At 45.9% G+C, this 22104-nt stretch overlaps 1 protein-coding gene across 10 annotated transcripts in view; it reads left to right on the forward strand.

Moving 5' to 3' along the window:
• PNPLA4 (patatin like domain 4, phospholipase and triacylglycerol lipase) overlaps window positions 1–22104 on the forward strand; it is a 35971-nt gene that overhangs the window by 8524 nt on the left and 5343 nt on the right. For 7 of the 10 annotated variants that reach the window (XM_074323955.1, XM_074323954.1, XM_074323958.1 and 4 more), the window contains exons 5-7: window positions 5519–5584; window positions 6562–6736; window positions 8832–8984. In XM_074323955.1, the coding sequence (XP_074180056.1) occupies window positions 5519–5584; window positions 6562–6736; window positions 8832–8984 (394 nt within the window). Of the gene's footprint in view, window positions 1–5518; window positions 5585–6561; window positions 6737–8831; window positions 8985–9750; window positions 9991–22104 lie in introns of those variants that run through there. The other 3 variants (XM_074323961.1, XM_074323962.1, XM_074323963.1) reach the window with 3 other exon arrangements.

Genomic DNA, 22104 nt, shown 5'->3' on the forward strand with positions numbered 1-22104 from the left:
ACGGTCTGCGTCGGTGGGAGCGAGGGAAGAAGCCGCCTGCCACGTCCTCAGGTAGACATGCAGGGCTCTGAGTTCCTAAAGCCACGCGCAGAGGCGGTGCTCACCGGGGGTAACTCGAGTCTCTGGGGACCTCGCATGGCGGGCTCTGCACACACAGCCCGGGTTCACCTTCCACTGCGCGGGAAGTCTGCAGATGAGAGGGAGAGACAGAGAGACAGACCAGTCAAGGTGAAACCCGGAGGTGGAGCAGCTCAAGTTCCAGTTGAGAGCCAGTAGAGGAACGTGGGCAGGTGCAAAACACTGGTGGTAGTGACAGCCATCCTGCATCGCATGTCTGTTCATCATTACTCAGTTATTGCTAACTAGTTGAATTTTTTTAAAATGCTGTGCTTTTCACTAACCACCAGTTCACTATGCCTTTTATTATGGACAGGTGTCTAGCTACCTGAAAATCCAACTAGACGCCTCTGGCATGTGTGCGTGCGTGCGTGTACTTTTACGTCCCTTCCTCATGCTGTCTTGGATTATTGCTTTCTGCTCGTCTGGTGTTCGTATCTAGCGCTGTGATTCCCGACAGTGTCCTCTGGGACTTATCGCGTTGGAGCTTCTGTTTTCTCGCCTGTGACACGGAAAGAAGCGAAGCCGTGGGACTCTGGAGAGTCAGTTGAAAAATGCATGCACAAGTGTGTTTTAAACACTAACCCCCACGCATGCTGCCTGTAGCCAAGCTTTACTAAGCAATGACTGAGTAAGAAGAAAGCACACGTACTCGTGGGTGTGACGTTGTGGGTTGCCACTTTTTCTGCGGACTGAGTAGCGCCCATCCTTTCTGACACGTTTCACTCTTTGGCCCCTTCCTTCCCATCTTTGCTTGTGAACAGTGTGCTACCCTGCGACTGCGACAGCTCGGGAGGTGGCTGGCTACCCCGTGTGATGGTGTTAGGAGGTGGGCCTGTGGGACGAGATGAGGTTAGGAAGGTGGGGCCCTCGTTCACGTATAACAGAGACCCCAGAGAGCCCCTCGCCCCTCCACCATGTGAGAACAGTGACAAGCTGAGTCTCCAGAACTGTGAGAGATACATGTCTCTTGTTTCTGAGGCATCTGGTTGAGGACGTTTTGTGAGCACAGCCCTCGTGGGCTAAGACAGGACGTTGGTACTGAGAAGTGGGGGTGCTGCTGTAAGAAACACCCACACATGTGGAAGTACCTTTAGAACTGGGGGCTGGGCAGAGGCTCAGCGACCGGAGACGCCTACTAGAAAAATCCCGCATGACCGTTGCATTCTGGGGAGGGCTCGGAAGGAAAAGGGGGAGCTGCAGAGGGGGGTCCACTCTCTTAGCACACCCCTGAGCAGAACGTCGGTAGTGCAGGGAACGGAAAGACCAGTGTGAGTGGCAATGCGACTGGGCACCTGACGAGGCCGTTGGTAAGCCATGCTCAGGGACTGGGCTGGTGTCTCTGCACGGCTTCTCCTGAAATGCAGGAAGAAAGAAATGACGCAACGATGGACTCATTCATGAAAAGCGCAACGGATCCAAAGGATTTGGAACCTTCTCAGCCCGTCCTTAAGTAAAACAATGAGAGCCTGTTCCAAGCAGAAGGAGTGGGGCCATGTGGTCACATAGGCGTCTGATGAGGACGTGAGCGGCCATCTGAACAGAAGCCAGGACCTGTTGTCCAAGACAGTGGAGGGACGCCCGACCCCAGAGGCTTCAGACATCGCCAGGGCACCCCCTCCGATCACAGGCCCAGACAGCCAGGGCTCCAGCGAGCGTAAGGCCGCTGCAGAGACCCCCACGAGAGCCATGCCCAGCAAAGCCACAGGGGCAGGGCCACCCCACCCCACCCTGCCCTGCCCACCCCCCAGGACCCGAGACCATACAGCAACCAGCATGCAGTGTGTCCAGCTGCGTGGAGCCCAGGATCAGAGCCACGTACATTATCACAGGCTCTCTGAGCTTCCTTTCTTTGGGGGCCCCTTTACACCTTGTCCCATGAGAGTCCAAATGTGTACATGTTACACATCAACTTGTTGAAATTCCAGATTTTATTCTGGGATTGATTGGTTTACTTATTTTCCCAGAATGGAAACATGCAGTCAGGAAATGCAAGCGCATTTTAACGTTAGCCTCAGCAGAGCGTAATCAGGGAGGTAAATCCTATCTTTCAAAGAGTCATGTCACCTCCACCACTCAGCAGACGTGACCTTGAAATGGACCATGCCGCGGAGTCAGGGGGGAGGGGGGTCACACTGCCACTGGTCTGAATGAGCACGCATCAGTGAATTGTTCAGGTTTCAAACCGACACCCACACGTGGCCTGAAATGGTCTGACCGACGTGCATGAACCCCCTTTGATGTTATCTGCCCGGAGGCCTCCATGCACGATGGAGTCCCTCGTGGGAATAAACACCCGTGCGCATTGCTAGGGTGGCCTACATTTCCCTGCACACAGCCAGACGCCCCTGCAGCGAGATCTCCTCACGTGGAGCTGCCTGGAGGTGACCTAAGGACGGGATTTCAGATTGGCCATTATCTTGGGAAGACTGGGGGGAGATAAATTTGAATCCGACTTTGAATTCCAACGGTGCCAGCAGGTTCTGAGTAAACAGCCATATGCTCATTAAACTCCACAGTCAACTTTCAGCATAAATGAAACTTGTCGAGAATTTATTCGCCAAGGAAGCCAGGCCCCGTCATTTTCTAAACACCCCTTTTCTGTAAAGTGTGGAATGAAGAGAGCGTGTCGGAACGTGCGTTGCATACACACTTGGCAGTGTTTTGTACAGTTGCTACAGGAAGTCAGTGACGTTTATTTTTATCACTGCATATTTCCTAGGAATGAAGTGAAACCCAAATCTCCACAGTTTAACACACGTGTAATGCTTCAAGTGCTGAGCTGAGTGGCAGCGCCGAGAAGGTGGGTTCCTGCTCTTGGCATCAGTGTTTTCAACCCAGACTGTCCGCAGACATTGCTAAATGTCCCCGTGGGAAAGACACCTCCGGTTGAGAACGTCAGTCTTCTCGTGTTTCCTTAGACAATTCTATGTGCTTGCAAGAAAATGGCAGGACGCTGACTACGAATAAGAAATGCCGTTGAGTTCTTTGCTGTCGGAAGCTAATTTTCCCGCTAACTTGGTTGATATACAAGGCGCCAGCCCTTAGAAAGAGAGAGTGAGCGATGATGGAACAAATACCTTGATTGGGAAGTGACAGGTATTTCCAGTTCAGCGCACTCTTTGTGTCATTCAGCAGGACTCTTAACCATTATTATCTGCAGGAGAGTAATTGCAGTGTTTTTTCATCCAAGCTCTTCAGAAGAAACCCCGGCATTAACTTGTGAACTTTCCATTAGACTTTGACACAGACAAAAAAAGAGCCCGCATAATTCTGGTTCTAAGCGCAGGGACTCTTTTTTTATTTTTTGTTTTGCACGGCACGTACGTGTGTGCTGTGCAGTGAAATAAACGGTCAGAGTTAGAGCGTCTGGTTCTCTAAAGACCTCTCAACACTGTCATTTCGCAAAGTGTGTGCTCACCCGTCACCTCTCCTTCTGTGGGTGCAGAGGTGCCTATGGCTGAAGACCTTCACAAAATAGCCACTCTGGGCTTGCAGATCACGCCTCGGGTGTGTGGTTGCGGTGTATCGGAAGGGGTAGCCGGCGGACGACACGGCCGAGTGACGTCTCATGTGGTCTCCGCCACTGGAAGCAGCCTTTGTCTGAACGACTCAAACCGCTGATGTAGTCTCTGCTCCCGGTGGTCCGAGGCATTTGGGGCTGAGCCTGCTCGCTTTCCATCGCGTCCTCCCCGGTGACATGCCTGCCACACGTCCTGTGACGGGACAGCCACCCCTGCCTGGTACCATGCTGTCACACCGCCCGCCGGACGCCGAGGTGTTGAGATGAACGCCTGAGTACGGGCACGTCTACAGGGAGGCAGGGTGCTGTCATACCTCGGTTTAATGCTGTCCCCATGCTGCCATGTGTGGTAACCGGCACGCTCATTTCGCAGTGGGCCCCTGGGCAATGTGCCGGTTCTGGCTCCCAGCCCCAGCCTGGCACCACGGAGACGGGGTACACGTCCACCTCCTTCCTTCTTTCCTGTGCAGTCCTGTGTTGTACCCTTCCCCCCACTCAGCTGGGTACTACCCAACCTGACGTCCCAGACGCTCTGGGCCACCCGTCACGCACCCCTTGCGGTCACAAGCAGGACCTCTCCCCTGGCACTCAGCATGCCACCAGCACCGTGTAAGAGTCCTCTTCCTGCTGCCACCGTTGTGAGTGGACACATGCGTCAGGGGTCTTGACTCCCATGGAGAAGGGAGGGGCCTGGCTGGGGTGTGAGGACACACAGACCGTTTCCCCTCGGCAGGCTTTTGGCTGTGAGGGGCCAGGAGACGGCTTAGAGAGAGGAGAAGCCCCTGCATGAGAAACCTGTTGCCGCGTCCAGGACACGCACAAATAAATGGGTCCCCACTGTGACGTTCCAACCGCGAGGGGACTTTCTCGTAGAAACTGTGCTATGCTGGTGGGTGGCTGGGTCTGTCCTTTAGTCTCAGTTCAGCATCAACAGCCTTGGAGAGCTGGCCTCAGACATGATACCTATAATACTGTCTCTTTGGGGAAAATGCCTTCTGAGAGCCCTGTCATTTGTACGGGTGATTCACAGATCAGTTTGGGGGCCATCGTCCATTTCCAAATCATACATGCAGGAAGGAAATCGCATGAACGCTGACAGCGAACAGCCAGAGTCTTGGCCTGTCGGTGGCAAGACTGTCGCTTAAATATTCAGTTCTGATGCCCTAGCCTCCCAAAGAGAACCCTAGTGATTCAGAAGTCACACTGCAAAATAAAACATGTATGTGTCCGGGAGGCTCCCGAGCCCAACTTCTGTGGGAAGAAATGGCAGTATTTTCAACGGCAGTGTCTCTCGACTTTTTAAATGGAAGAGAAAGAAAAGTTGGGGTCCCCTACCTGCCACTGTCTCATTCCATATCCAGACCATGTCACCAGCGCATAAAAAGTGTTCTCCTTTAGCGACATCCTGGTGACATCAATTAGGACATCCCCGAGCTGCCACCTCATCCCTCTGTAATAACCAGAGGAATTTGTTCCTCTGCAAAATACCAGTGCACGTCTAAAAGGATGTTGACAGCGTGGGATACCACACCGGAAATCATCTATTTGCAACCTGCACGTACTCGAGAATATAGACTCAAATGGACTTGAATCTTGCACTGACCTGCCTGTCTCCAGTTAAAATGCCCATTTTGCTCAGGTGACGTCCAATGAGTCAGACCACTCGGATTTATCCGTCTCTCCTGAGGGTCTAGTCAGATACAAACCATATGATTGTCTATGCAAGTGGGTCCCATTGTGGACTCGACACGTATGGCATTTCTTGATTTTCTTTTCACAGTGCATTTCTGGTTTTAAAAAATTCAGAATTTTTTATAGCGAATACCACGGAATCAGGTGTGTGAGTTCCTGAGCTGTTTCTTTCTTGTGTCCACCTAGGTTCTCCTAGCGAGCAGTTTCGTGCCCGTTTACGCAGGACTGAAACCGGTGGAGTACAACGGGCAGGTAACATTCTTACAACTGGCGGACTCCGTCAGTCCGCTTTCATGTGTTTCCTTTGAAGAATCCCATTTTATCATGATTCGGGTGGCTGCAAATCAGTTTATATGTGGGAAAGTTTTATTTCTGTTAATGGGGGGGGGATCAAGTGCAGGGGTCCTGGCACCTGATTGTCAAGACGTCACGATTGACAATGATTAACGGGGATGCTCCCTTTTACATCTGCTTTAAACACTTTTTTGGGAGAATAAAAGGCTTTTTCCCCTAATAAACTCCTATTCACAGCCCCCTCGATAAACAGCGAGAAGCAGAAGTGAGCTGTCAGGGTGGGAAAAGGTATCGGGGGGCTGGACATGTGCCCCCCAGACAACACCGAGAGCTTCATTCCATCCCGCCCCGGGGAGCCCTGGGCAGCAGACCCCTTTGTTCCGTCTCCCATTTCCCTGAATGTTTGTCCAGGCGGCGGAAGCAGCTTTCCTTCCCAGAGACCTCTCTTCGTCACCCGGGGCTGGCTCTCCATGCAGGAGGCCAGTTCCTCGGAGAGAGTTAGAGGTGAGGGGGCCTGCAGGCTGCTCTCAGCGGGCCTGGGGCAGGTCAGCACCATCACCCCACCTTCTGCGTTGTGGCGAGTTCGCCATCTTCCCTTGCCGTCCGCTCCGGGCACGCACGCGCCTTGTGATCAAATACAGTACGTGTCACACGAGCAGGTGCTCCCGTGAAGCCTGGTTTGGGCACAGTGACCTGTAGGGAACAACCACCGCAGACCCCACACCCACCACGCAAACGTTCTCATTTTCTCTTGAACAGTTGTTTACTCGCAACTGTTTGGATGCCAGCAGTGGACTGTAGCATGAACCACATTTGGGAAGTGCTCAGAGATGCACCATCAATGTGTTGACTGCTGTATTGTATTCAGTATTAGGACGGGAGCTCAGGTGACAGCCACGGAGGGCCACGTGGTTGATTTGGGGAACATTTTGCAGGAATTTTCACGTGTACGTCGCGTTCCTTTCCTTGGTGGATGCTGGTGCTGGGTGCTGAATATACACGGGCAGAACCTCCCAGGGCCACCCAGCAGGGTCATGTGTGTTGAGGACGCTTTTGGAGTCCCAGAAGGTCACGGTCACAGCGACCAGCTGATGGAACGCGGCCCACGAGGTGGGAGGGGGCAGTGACGTGCGGCCAGAGTCCATGGTCAGAAGTATTGAAATGCAGAACTCCAAAGTATCTAGCCGATGGCATAGAAACTGTTTCCACGTTTAGTGTAGAGGGTGGGGAATGTCTGCTGCCATTACCACTGTTCCCAGGAGTTTTGTTCCAGTCGGCAGCCGGAACAGCAGGCGCTTATTGGGGCCGGCGGGTTCAGGAGAGTCACTCAGTAGGACGCAGGCCACTGCCAGCGCCTGAGGGGTGGGCTGCACCACTGCTGAGGCATCCGGTCGCTGGGTTGGCTGGATGGCTGCCGTAGTCATTCACCCAATCAGAACAAGCCAGCAGGAGCAAACACCATTCGGAGAAAGGATTTCCAGTTCCCCGGAACAGCCGGCATTACATTTCTGCATCACTCATGAGCTAGCCTATTGAGACTATGAAAGGTAATTTTGGAAGGTGCCTTTTCTCTCTCTCTCTCTCTCTAGGTATTAACCTATTCCATGAATTGGCATCCATGCCCAAAAACTCAGGCAAAAAAACAAAAAAGAAGGAAGCTCTGGAACAGAACCAGATATTTTGGGTCCTTTTTATTGCAAACCTCGTTTTTTGAAACTGTGTATACCCATATATACGTACATATAAGCATCTCCACAGGTACACATCAGATACACAAACACATGAATGTGTGTTTGATACACACAAAAATGAATATATATGTATATGTATGTCATACACATAATTATATAGTAATAACTATTATGTTCGTTAAAAAAATGACAATACACAAATTATCGAGGTCAGGTTCATTTTCATCTACCTATGTTTTCTCCTCCACCCAAATGCAATTCCCTCAAAAGAAATATTCAGCACGTTTTCACTATTTATTTCCTTTCATTCCCTTTCAGGGAGTTGGTCGCTAGCCAAGGCCATTGTAAACAATGCAGTACCGATCATTTAGTCTCCAGCTTTAGAAATAAAAACAAGTAACAAAGACATGAAAAAAAAAGCCTTAGAAAAAAGGAATGAACTGTGTTAACTGAGTTAAGGGCATTTTATACTAACCCGTTTCTGCCTCCTTGCACTACCTTTGTGCTAAATTTAGCACAGCTTTGGTTTTCAACATTACATTTTAATGTTCACGTGAAACGCAGTGTACAGAGTTTGCTGAAGATTCCTTTGTCAGGGTTCTCAACCATTACCTGACTTTTTTCTTTCTTTCTTTTTTGCATATCAACTGAAGGACTTTTCCAATGACAGCGAGAACTTGGGGAATTTGACCTTCGTTTGTGTGTGTGTGTGTGTGTGTGTGTGTGTGTGTGTGTGTGTGTGTGTTTATTGGTAGACCTGCTTATGCTGCTACATGAGGTCCAGGATGGGTTGGGACGTTTGCCTTGAAAGAGACAGTGTAAGGAATATTGTGATTCTTCAGGTCTCCTTTCTCAGCATACAATTCTGCAGCTGCCTCTAGAAGCTTCTCTTCCGTCTTCTGTCCATCCCTGTCCTCTGGGCTTGGGTCTGAAAGCACAGACTGTCTTCTGAGTAATGTTTTTAATGTCTCATTTCCCATTTTTTTATGGTGGTAAGACCTTACGTACTCAGCAGCCACGTTGGAAATGGGAGGATTTCTGTGGTTCTATTTAGTTCTAATTTTGCTACAGAAAATGCTGATTTCCATTTCTTATAATAAAGATGGAAAGTCCTGTGCCGGTGGATGGTTTGTTCAGTGACAAAGTAAAGCTGGCTTTGCACTTTGTTTAGAGAACGAATCCTGACCTAATTACACGTGGCTTCTGACCCATGTACTGTCATCAGGAAAACTCAGGGACCTCTTCTTGAAAATAATCGAGTTAACAGTTGAAACAATTAGCAGGGTTTCCGGATGTTGTCAAGTTGCTGTTACATGGGCAAAGGATGTGTGTACAAAGATGGGTTTTGCGTCCAGAAGAAATCCCCAATTGGATTAGTCGCATAGTCATTGAAGAGCACGTCCGGGCATGGATGGTATTAGAAGGAGAGGCCGCTTGGGAATCCGTGCTCATTAATTCACACCAGGGCGTGTTGATGACGCGGCTGACGGATGGACGGGTGTTTCTCCCCACAGAAGTGGGCGGACGGAGGCCTCACCAACAGCCTTCCCATCCTGCCTGCCGGCCGGACAGTCACCATCTCCCCCTTCAGTGGACGGCTGGACATCTCCCCGCAGGACAAAGGGCAGCTGGAACTGTATGTCAGGGTCGCCAATCAACACATAACGGTGAGTCACAGCATTCGCCCCTATTTGAAGAGGCCCAATCTCCTGAAATTTTCCACGTGCTCCCGAAACTTTGGCAGCTCGCGCATAATTTTATGCACAGGTTGCAACTTCTCGGTCGTACACGTCTCTGCCTTACACATGTGTCATGTATGTAGGCCTGAGCACATGCACACTGGGAGTGTGTGATTCTGTTACGGTTTCATAACTGCCCGTGTGTGGAGTGTTTCCTGTTTCTTCACTTCCTTTCTGGGTCCGTACACTTGCCAGGATTTCAGGGCCATTTTCAGTTAGATCATTTCATTGTTTAGGAAGGTGGCAGAAATTAGGTATGTAAAACTACTGCAGAAAAACTGCGGGAGCCAACTGAATAATTTACGTACACTACTGATCCCCTAATCGAGTCCTCCACAGGGAGCCATGTGAGACGCAGGAGACATTTGGCAACGTCTGGAGACATGTTTGGTTGTCTCACCTGGGAGCTGCCACTGGCATCTAGTGGGTGGGGGCCAGGGACGCGCTCAACATCCTACCTTGCCCAGGAGGGCCCCCCACAAAGAATGATGCGGCCCCCAATGTCACCGGTACCAAGGCTGAGAAACCCTCATGCTGTCTGTGGGTGGGGTCCACTATTCAAGTGCAATTTTTCCTCCTGATTTTTTAAAAATCTCTTAACTGTATCTATGATAAGAACGCTGAGGTTACAGAGATAACGTATACTTCCCCGTTCTGTAATATCCTATAGCTTCAATCTGTCTTTCTCTCCTAGCTGTCCGTGGCCAATTTGGTGCGGCTTCACCAAGCCCTTTTCCCACCATGCAAGAGGAAAATGGAATCACTGTATCAACATGGCTTTGACGACACCACTAAGTTTTTACTTAAAGAAAACTGGTTTGAGTAGAATGCTGGAAATTAAGTTTACAAGGCAAACACACGGCAGACAGGTTTTGATGGAGATTTCTAATTCAATCTTTTAAAAAAAAATACAAACTGTCGGAACTCTGTCAGATTTATTAGTTTTGTAATGGTTTTCATTGCTTTTCGTAGTTAAATTTTTACTTGCTGCAAGCAAATAGGAGGCACTTTATTAGAAGTTGGTAATGTCATTAAGAAGGATACACTCAGGTGATGAGGGGTCATTTTCAGGAACTGAAGTCGATACACTACTACAAAACACGAAGAACCAAATCAACCAAGGAGCCTTGTACATAAGAATTAAATCCAGAATCATTTACTTCTTATTTATAAGTTATACTGATGTCAGCTCTTCCAGTTTTTGAGCAGTTGGCATGTCACCTCAGCGACTTGTGCGTGGGTTTCTACTAACCCATGTTCACTGTCCTGACTCCTAAATCTGTTTTTATGAGGCTTCGCCAAGCGCAAACTCTTAATTACTAAGAAGCCATTAGAAACAAAACAGTTTCATCACCTGCCTTTTCTTGTTATACATTTGTCTTGTCTACCATTTAAAACCATTCTTTAAATCAATGTGACGATTCTTAAAATTGCCAAATACACAACTCTGAGCACGTAAACACCGCGTTCCCCTCTTTTCATACAACTTACGCAGAGACTCACGGTGCAGCGGCTTAGTTTGTATTTTTCGTTTTTGTTTTTTTGGTTTGTCCTTTTTTCCGACGGCAGCCAACTTGCAGTTAAATCTGAATATGTCATTTTAACAGTGACGTGAAGTAGACGGCTTCTCAGTTCATTCTTACATCTGTGTTTCACTAGATTTTTCACCGTTTACCGTTTGACAGGCGCATTCTGTGTGTGTGATAGTTGAGTACATTCCTTGTGGGTGCCTGCCCGAGCAGAAACAAACGTAGTGCACTGCACTCTTTAAAAGTATCCGGCGCCTCCAGCGTGGGTCGTAGACCGTGTGGGTGGAGGGCCCTTTAGTTGAAGAATGTTGAACGATCGTTGACAGACAGGTCTGCAGTGCAGCGACATTCCAACATGGGGACATGTAACTATGTCACAAAGCGCATAACTTGTGTGCACTGGGTGTTGTCTGGTTGGGGGCGGGGAGTAAGGGTGGGGGTGCTGGACCCAATCCGCCGGGGAAGCCAGTCACAGAGCGTGATCTGTGGGGCTCAGAGTGCGTCCTCACACCTCCAGACGAATGGCAAACAGGCAGCCACAGCAGGCTCTGCTGTCTTACCAGGGACAGCGTTTCGAGGTGCTGTGGAACTGGTACTCGGAACAGCCGAAGACGCTTTCTGAGCCAGATCCCCATATGTTTGCAGGGTAATTACAGTGATGGGTGGCTTGATAAGTTCCCAGTTCCCTGGTGGGGCAATTTCCTAATATCCTCGAGTCTGTCATTTAAAATTTCATTAGTTTTTCTTTTCTTGTTTTCAATATCACTTCTTACCTTGTAACTATGGTAACCCACTGCTTCCACTGACAATGAGAGAAGACAGATTTGGTTTTAAAGTTAAATACTGCTCTAACGGAGCAGGCGGTGCATTAACAAACCCGCACTCTGTTACATGCTGGAATCACAGTATCGACGTGGCTGGTGTAGCAGCAGCTTGGGAAGATACAGTCGTGTGGCCAGTGCACTGAATTAGGATTCCAAGTAGACGTGACCACTCGACACACACAGATTTCCGGTATTCTGCTTCTGGTTTTTTTCTGGTGATGAAAACAGGTACATAGCATTGCTTCCCTTTTTATATTTATAAATATTAACCATAGAAAGCTTTCAGATCCAGTCACCAACTGTACAGAGGAGGAACCAAGCAGGAGGGAAGTTGAGGGTTTTGACATTTTTCTTGCCTAAATCGTGTCTACGCTACAGCAAACTACAACTGAACGTTGACGATATTATCCACATACCTCGAAGCAGGAGGACAGTACAATTACTGCAGATCAGGAAAATAAAAATAATACAAGTTGTTGCTATTGTTATTTGCAGGCTGGCAGTTTAGTTGGCCCCAATTCACCCTGTAATTGCTCAGCTCTGCACTTCATTTTGCCTCTGTTGATACGACTCAAAGCTTTGCTTACTCAATTCTAATACATATATTTAAGTATTCCTCACATATGTCCCCTCAGGATAATTTCCCTTTCTCTTGAGTGACTTCATGAGGGGCAAAAATAGGATTCTATCTTTTCCGTGCGATAGAAAGCATTTCTGACTATCCGATCCTGCATAATAGCATATCCGACTTAATCCTGTAATAAGGTTGTTTTTCAAAAATGGGAATATAGACATACTTAAATATATATATGCATGCACATACACACATACCTAAAGTACAACAGGTCGTGGCATGTACATTTTAACTGCAAGGATGAAACATTGACCTCAGGCTGAATTTCACTGTGTTTCCGAAGGTTCTTTAAATGGTACTGTATACCGAGGTGTGATCAAAAAGTGCAGTGAATGTTTACATAAAAAAAATCATTACAGTAAAAGACACATCACCATTAATCACCCTCAAAATACACCCCTCACTGCAAACACACTTATCCCATTGTTCTTGCCACTTTCTGAAGCAGTTCTGGAAGTCCTCTTTCATGAGTGTCTTTAGTTGCTCTGTCGTGGCTGCCTCGATGTCCTGAATCGATTCAAAACATTTACCTTTCATGGTCATTTTGACTTTGGGGAAGAGCCAGAAGTCACATGGTGCCAGATCTGTGAATAAGGTGGATGAGGACACTGTAATGTTTTTATTTGACAGAAATTGCCATATACCAGAAGTGTTGTGAGACACAGGGCATTGTCATGACGGAGGATGATTTACGCCACACTTTAAAGCACACCTTCACTCAACCGTGGCTCACACCCAACTGACTGCACCAAACAAACTGAAACTTTGTCACAGACTGTTCCTAAGGTTCGACGCATCGCTTCCCGTATTGAAGATCCCTGGGTCCTAGGCTGATACCTGTAGGCTGAGAGGCTCCTTAGATTTAGAACTGTGTCCAGTCTTGTGCTGGAAGGTACAGGCCACATGAGGTGTTCTGCCTCTGAAGACTGGACTTGAGCTGCACAAAAATGCTGTAGGACACGTGTAGGTTCCTGGTCTCATGGGGCTCCCCTGAGCACGTAAGACCAGGAGGTTGTGACATCATTCAGAGCACAGCCTCGTGAGAGGCCCAGGAAGCCTGAGGAGGTGCAGGGTAGCTGCCGCTCCGTCACTCACAAAGCAGGTGGGAAGCTTGGAGACATCCTGCGGTCCATTGCTAGAGAGCCCCACCATCTCTCCCAACCCACCACTCACCCGGGTTGGGAAGAAGAGCTGCTGGCCGAGACGCTCAGCATGACACCTGTTCAAATCCAGGAGTTGCTTCAGAAAAGGGCGCCTGTCAATCGCTGGGGGTACTGACATCAGGGACACCCCTCCTTGGGGTCCCCTTCACGGTGCCCTTAAAAGGTAGTTCCCGGCAGGGTTGTGGGGTCGGGAAACGAAGCTGCACTGAGCAGCCTGAGGCAGCCGTTCCAAGGGGGTTCCGAGCACCAATCCGCCCGCAAGAGGGATCTATTTCCATTCCTGACGGCTCCTTCCACTGGCTGAGCAGAATCTGGTAGTCGGTGGATGATACCATCCTTATCGAGATATCCCAGGCCACTCAGGCTGCTGGAGCAAAACACCATAGATGGGGCGGCTTAAAAACCACACACAGTCATGTCTCACAGTTCCAGAAGGTCAAGGTCACGGCACTGGCAGCTTCCGTGCCTGTCGGGGACCCACTCCACCCTGTGTCCTCACACGGTAGAAGCGGCGATGGAGCCCTCCACAGTCCAGTGTATAAGGGCACTAACCCGACTCCCCAGGACACCGCCCTCCAGATCTAAGCATCTCCCAAAAGACCCCACCTCCTGATACTGTTACCCTGGGGTTAGGATCGCAGCCTGTGCATTTAGGTGGGGGTGGGGCACACACATTCAGCCTACAGCACAGGGGCAGAAGCAAGGCTACACATCACCGGGGGCTGACGATTTGGAGCGTTCCCCCAGAAAACAGGCTCTGAGCCCCTGAGGTGCGGCAGAAAGCGAAGAGCATATGGAAGGGAGAGTGAATGCGGAAGGTCAGCACTGGCTCAGGAGCAGGGCCAGCCCCGGCCAGGGCAGGGGAGCCACCATACGATGTCCTCAGAATTTACAATAGTGTATATTTTATATATAAAGATACCAACACAATTTCCATGAAACAGAGCCCACTCTCATTATATATAATGCTTTTTGATATTGTTACTCCATTTTATTAAAAAATAGCAGAACACATTGAAATGATAATATATACACTAATGGCTCGTGATATATAGTTTGAAGACACTATTCTATCCCAATTTTAGAACAGCACAGACACTGAAGTTCTTAATTTGTGTTTAACATGCATTTAAAAAAAAAAAGCTTTCACATAAATAATGGGCATGGTAGAATAATCACTATGGTATTTGAAATAATTTTCTTTTTATTTCTTTTCTCAGCATAAGTCTTGGATATATTTTATCTAATTTTATGGCTACAGAACATCGAACAGAAATAATTTCTACTCCAAAACACAAATGTCTTCTATTAATAGAGTATTTTACTATGTGCCGTAAGATAGCTATAAATAAAAATTTCTTAGTTTATGTGTATTTCATCTATATAAATCTACTAAAATGGTGACAGTAATCCCATTAGAAATCTTTAATTTTATAAACCGGGACGTAATTTTATTTTTCAGCTACATTGCAGATTTTCAAATAGTACAGTGAATGTAGCTTTAAATATGTTACCACTTCATATATTACGTAGGTTACGGTCACCTTTCAACAATGATCATATAATTAGTTGGCCAGATTCTGTCTTGAACAATTTAGTATTTCGAGCTAATAGTACGAAGAAGTCCAGTTGATTTCATTGTGTTGTTATTGCATACACCAACAATATACATCATGTTGGTTGTGATGTTTTGCGGTGCCTGTACGCTTCCTGTCAGTAAAACACAATCAACTTGCTATTAAAAAATGAATGTACATGGAGTTAGAAGCAACTCCATTGGCAGGATCGTAGAATACTTTTTGCTTAAAGATCTGTCTGTAATTTCAGTGTTCTGCCGATTTATCACATTTGCTCAGAGGTAGTAACTCACTGGCTGGCACCCTTCCCATTCTTAACACCGTCATTTAAATATTGGCTGTTACCATCGTGTACATTTCAAAATACCAGTGATTCGCAAAATGTTGACGCACATTAGGACTTGGTAGACATTTCGTCTGTTCCTCTCTGCTCCGTTCCGTCCATATTTATTGAGAATTTAGTATGTGCCAGGATCGGTGCAAAGATGCTTGCGACGGAAACGTGAACCAATGGAGTAGGTCCCTGACTCAGGCAGTATTTGTTGTTTCACTGGGTGAGTTGATTCTTGGTGGTTCTGTTTTGTCTGTTTTGCTGTCGTGATGGATTCTTTTTCAATGCTTTTCCTCTTGGGTGCGCTTAGTAAGCTTTTGTCACAGATAATGCAAAATCACTGATAATAATAAAAGTATTCTTTTGCTGTTCTTGTGGGAGTGTTTTTCAATGTTCTCTCTGCTTACCAGCTCTTGTTTTGTAGAACAAACCCACCGTGGATTTTTTTTCAGTTTTACTTTGTCAAAACATTCTTCTTCTATGTGACCACAAAATATTTTTTAAAGTTCAAGGATACAGTGTCACCTCATACAGTGGTAATATATGAAAATGAACGGTACTTTCATACCCACAGACTTTTAAAAGTGGAATGATGCATTCACAACAGCAGCAACAGTGCATTACATCTTAAAAATATGCAAGACACATATGAAACCTCTACACACTTAAGCTACTGATGTGATAACAGTATCACGTTCCAGAAAGGGGGAGTTGAGTTCTCTAGGATTGCTGTCTAGTCTCCTCATAGTAAACCACACATTTTACAAATTTCCATCACACAGCCAGTGTTTTCGTTTTCAAACTGTGACAGGTGGATGTTAAAGTAAATCTGGCAGAATAAATGCTCAGTGACAGCCAAGACAGGTTAAGTACGTATATAACCTCAACCTTCTTAATTTCTTCCGGATTTCCTCTTGGTGTCTTTTGTCCATTTTTCTGAGGTGTTACAGATGCTTCTTAAGAGAAGCTGAAAGACGAGATTGTTTTTAGGACAGTGAATTGTCCAAAGTTTGTGTCGCGCATGAAGGAAACTGAAATCAAATTACCGTAAGTGAAAGCAGGATGAAAGGAAGGGGTGGGTGTGACTGGTACACTTGGCTGTTACCCAGCATGTGTCTGGCACAACTGGACACAAGGGCTTCAGTGAGAGCCTTAGACACGATTTATCTGTGGAACAGCTTCTCTCCAGATGGTGACTAAGGTGGCTGCTCTCTGAGAAAAACTCATAGCGTGTTTCCCCAAAAAATAAGGCCTAACCAGAAAATAAGCCCTAGCATGATTTTTCAGGATGACATCTCCTGAACATCAGCCCTAATGTGTCTTTTGGAGCAAAAATGAATATAAGACCCGGTCTTATTTTTGGGGAAACACGGTATTTTAACCATATAATTGGCCACAGGGCATAGGGAGGAATTTTATTTTACTTATTTATTTTTTTTAGTAGGAAAGTCCGACAGAAAATTATGTTGGGCTTCGTTGGGTCATGTGCCATCTCTGACCTGTGGGCTGGGGGGTCAGGTATTGTGACAGTTCAGTCTCGGAGCCCCTAGTCACCTGTTTGGCTGGAGGCTCAAACAATGTGGAAACAGGTAAACACTGAAATATTTTCATTACTGACTTTTCCTAAAGAATAACATTGCTGTTTGTATAGAAATGCTGTGAGAAGAATTTCTCTCTCTGCCTACCCCCTCTCGGAAAGCCAGAGCTGTGCATTTCCATCGTATGGGTATTGTACTGTCTTGAATTCGGCAGAGAAAGCCAGTGAGGTAGGGACGGAGATGGTCTGTGACACCATAGAGACCATCAATGAGAGATGAGTTTGTGGCAGGACAGACTCCTGAAACACACAGCATTGAGCTGAAGAGGGAAAATAGATGAAAAGACGCACACAAGATTCTAGTCTCTGGTTTCCAAGAAACAGCGTGCCAAAAAATTGACACATCTTTGACTGACGATCCTTTAGCTCCTTGCATTTCAAGCTGTCACCCATAAACCAAGTGGGCGTTTATTAGAAATGGGAACTCTCAGGGTTTCTCCCCACCCTCACCAACAGAATCTGCATGTTAACTTCATTCCGCAGTGAGTCACTGAGTTTTGAGAAATCCCGCTTACATGATTATTTCCGTAGGGATGGAAATTGCCATAGGAGGGTAATAAGTGACAGATTATAAAGACGACATTGCCATATTTTACCGAGTTTTCCCCAAGATGTGTGATATAAAAAGGATGGAGAGAGGACAGTGACCTGATAGTCAGAGATGTGGGTGGGTGTGATGTTTGGCTGGGAAAGCAGGGAAACGGGGACAGGAGAGGTATGTGTATTCGTCGGCACGTGAGGAAGATCGGCGGGTGTAGGAAGGAGGAAAACGCAAGGGCTGTGCATGTATTGAGCAAGTTTCTGGTGCGAGTTGGTGTAAGCCAGGTCAAGGTGCCCGCGGAGGACAGAGAAAGAACTCTTCTACGGAAGTGAGCTCTTAGGAAGAAAGGAACGTGGGCTCTCACAAGCGTGTCTGTGGGGTACAGTAAACACGGTGTTAGTTTTCATCTCAGAACAAAAGACACATCATCTGAGTTTAGAACAGCTACGTACAACATGTGCGTCTGCCAGGCGAGCTGCCATATGCATTTGGACGGTTTGTGACACCAATGCTCTTATAGCTTCTTGCCACAATTACATAGCTGACACCTAGAAACAGAGACGGCGGATTCTTGACTGGGAAACTGGCAAACAGGGAACTGGACGGGTGTAGCAAGAATGACCCTAGGAAGCTAACCATGTGCTCTGCTGTCAGACCTGCCCTGGACTTGGCTGCATAGACTAACGGATTGGAAGAAATGAGGTGTGACCATTGGGGAGAGACATGTCACTATTGCAAGGTAGTTCCCTTCTGACGTGAAATTCTGTACATAGAACCATACTATTGGTGAGCAAGTCATCTAAACTCATTAGAGAAAATCACTTTACCTTGAACATTAATAGAAAATGAATGTCCAAATCCCATTACCCTTTTAGGTTAAAGTCTATTAATAAGTGAGAGGATATCCTGCAGTAACTTGTCTGAATGATCCGTAATGATAATATTTGTCTTTCAGGGGCAGAATCACTTTAGCAGTTTATTAATCATTTAAAGTTTAAGACTTTACAAAATCATTTATCCATTTTTATTAGACCCAAACTTTGCAGAAGTCTGCGTTTTTACATTCTATGGAATTCACTGTGACGTTTACAAAGAGCCAAAGGCGAATGTATATTTACTCTTTCTTCTCTCCCACTGTGATAACTGTTTTGTTCTTTCTCTCTCCTGCTTAAACACCCCGCTTCCCCACGTCTCAGAATCAGCCTAGAACCTCTCGGTCTGCAACAAGGAGGAAATAAAATGCATCCAATGGGAACTCCATCACCTGCTCATACTGAATCTATTCAGTTATCTCGTATTCACTCCCATCTCAGCAGGTTAATGGGTCTTCAAACGCTGTCCATCGAGCCAACATCTACTCGGGTCCACACTTCCCACCAGCTGACCCCCAGACCCATTTCTCCGACTGCCTACAAATGCCTCAGCTCGTGGTCTCTGAGGCAACTGCAGACCCGACAGATCTTGAACCAAACTCTCAATCTCATCTCCACCCTCACTCTGATTCCCTCAATTATATTCTTTTTCAAGTGGTCCCTGTCTTCCACCCAGGTGGAGCATTAACTGTATACAGTTTTCAGCTTTACTTATTACCCTCTCACTTTTAATTCTCTCATTCTTTTAATTGCTAAATTACACTGCATACTTTTATTCCAATGGTGAACATCTCTGTTAAGAATTAATTACACGGCGTACACCTGAAACTCAGATAACACTGTATGTTGGTTATATTTTAATAAACATCTCTAAAAAACTAAAAGTGAGATCTATTGCCAAAAGCAAAGAATTAATTATATTATGAGCCAAAAACTACTTCGTGGACATGCTCTCCTTTGCTTCCTATTGACTTGATTTAAATATTTTTAAATCACATTCTCAATTAATGATTATATTCTCCGTATTTACAGGGTCCTATTCACCACATCCCTGAGGGTATTGTAACATCCCTCCTTGCAGCTCTCCTTTATCAGCAGCTATTTGTAGAGTTTAATTTCAGTCCGATCATGTCCTACTAGCTGTAAACCATGTGAGATATTGATGCATCTGTGCTCGTGTGTTGACAGATAGATGCCTTAAGATCCAGAAAGTTTGCGTTCATGAACAATACCACTGTTTTTACTCGGGTTGATTAAAGCCCTCTTCTATAAAGCCCTCTTCTAAATACCCATATTTTATGTATCACCAATAAAGGAAAACCTTATTAATTAAACAAATTAGACTTCCACAGACCTGTAGGCATTGATTGCCCACGTCACAAAAATTTTCTCATCATTTAACTCAAGTCTCAGTGTGATATATCTGATTTTCTTCAGTGCATCAAGCACTGCATCAGACAGACTCACTTAGGTTAATCAAGTCAAAAGTGCTAATAAATGTCTTTTTATTATCCATATTCTTATTGTCAGCCATCCATTCTTCCTGCCTTTTTTTGCATGTCATCAGTTTTACCAATTATAATCACGTCCGGGGTTCCAGTACTCTGACACACCCCGGAGAGAAGGAAGGAACATTCCAGATGTCCCATGGTTGAAGGATCTGGTTTATCAATCGGTTTATGCCTGGTCTAGATCATGAGAATTTGTTGTACCTTCCAAGGTAATTTTATCCAAGTTGACTACTCAACAGGAGAGGTCCCCCCTTTATCGTTCACTTTTGTCCTTTATACAAGAGATTGTGCAATCCACTTCTTCCGACAGTCGGTCAATTTTATTTTTGGTTACCGTAGCTTTTATCCCAAACCGTCACTAGCTCTGGACGTCTCATCTTAGCACAATTCACTGTAAGATTATTTTTGTGCAGCATCTGCCTTCATTATACAAACTGGCATGAGCCTTCTCTGCCGCTGTTTGTTCTGAAGGTGACCTGGTTGAGTCTAGTTACGTCCGAATGTTAAGGTCAGGGCTGCTCTTGGACTCTTGGAAATTACTACTTTTCGTGCTCACCTCCCATTTACTTCTACGTATAGACTTGCGTGACCATTATTATCATGAGCTTATCACTCTCAGGGTTTGGTCCTTTTGACGGTTCCAGGCTTCTGGTTACCCCTCATGCACGCATGCCAAATACATGTCCTGCACTGTTCAAGTACTGTGACGTCTGTGTCCAGATTCGTGGGTGACGACAAAACATAAAACCATGAAGCCGCTTTTGATGGCCATCTGCCTTGTTCGAGAAATAGTCTCTGTACACCCTCACTGACTGTCACCAGGTGTGTAAGTTGAGAACCAGACTGGTGCTTTGGAAATAAAACCAGGTGTTTCCCATGCCATCAACGTAGCGAGGCAGATGGAATATTTAGAAGAAAGAAAAACACTTCTTCGTAACTTATGTTAGTTCCCATTATCTGGTTCTTCCTGAATAATCTGAGACTATCAGGAGACGTTCCCTTATGGGAGAACGGGGATGAAAAAGGGAGAGAAACGAACTTATTTACGGCATATCACACAATGTGAAAATTGATGAACATAGAATGAGACAAAGCAGAACTAATGGAAAGGTCTGAATTAACACATACAGTTATTAACATGTGTTTTGTACATGCTAATGTCCTGGACTGTGACAGCATTTATATAAATGACATATCTTCATTATCATGATGAATACTCTGATTAAAAGCACTGTTCATATTCTGCAGGTTTTTGTAACCCTTTCACCTTTCATGACACCAGATAATATGCAACTATATTCCCAGAAGTCCCATAAGCCTGAAATTTTGTAGAGGAAAGAGTCACTTATTTTTACAATCGTCTACATACAAAGCATTTCCAAACTGTTGTTTGGGCTGAAGTGTTTTCCCCTGAGGGTTATGATGCAGTTGGAGAAGTTTCTGAGCCTGACAACATGGGACATGTTAGTGTCAGGTGGGTGTACCTCTTCCACACAAGTTAGAAGACAGACTAAAAAATACACACACACAGAACCTCTCAGGCTGTCAAGCCACAAATTTTCAATGAATCATAATCAAGAAACGGCCTTCCACTACAGGGATTCTGAGAGGTTTCAGAAACTTGACATCTGGCCACAAATCTTACTTTGAAATTTGTATGTTTGAATTGAAAATGGCATATGCACATTGGGGAAAAAAGGTAAGTACGTTAAAAAAAATCGTCCCTCATATCCGTGCACAAGGAACATGCATTATTATCTGGAATATTTTTGTGTGTAGATAGAAAGACACAAAAATACATTTTTTTGAGATTAAAAAATAGACTTGGTTCGTACTTTCTATGGAATGTATATTCTTCTGCAAGTTTCTTCCCTCCTGTCCCCCAACCCCCAATCCGGTAGCATAACACAGACACCATGCCCTCGAAATAACTCATGAAGTTACTCTTGTTTGAGTGTGCTAAAACTCAAATGACCATTTCCTATTTCTGGTCACTTAATTCTTTTTGACCTTTGTGCGTCTGTCTTTGCACACCGCACATATTCCCGTAGAATAAACCCCTACAGATAGAGTTGCTGGCTCAAAGGAAACACACAATTAAAACTCTGAAACGTTCTGGCAAAGTGCCATTCAAAAAAAGTTGTGCCGACACCATCTTTCTCAACAGTGCCTGAGAACATTTTTTTCCCCCACCTCCACTAACGATGGAGAGTATCCATCTCTTGAAATTTTGGTGGTCAGGTTGGCAAAAATAAACCAATGGGAACTGTCCACCATGTTAATTTAGAGAGTATATTCAGCTCCAACAGGGTTGGTTTAATCGAGGTAAGGATCAATTTTGTCCATATTCTGAAACTCATGCCTTGAACTGTATTTGCTATCGGATTTCCTAATTGATGGGTTTCTGTGCTTACTGGTTGCAGTAGAGATGGACGTGATTTTGGAGGAGTTGTGTCTCTTATTACTTTC

Source organism: Rhinolophus sinicus, chromosome X, assembly GCF_036562045.2.
Source record: "Rhinolophus sinicus isolate RSC01 chromosome X, ASM3656204v1, whole genome shotgun sequence".
NCBI classification, from domain to species: Eukaryota; Metazoa; Chordata; class Mammalia; order Chiroptera; family Rhinolophidae; genus Rhinolophus; species Rhinolophus sinicus.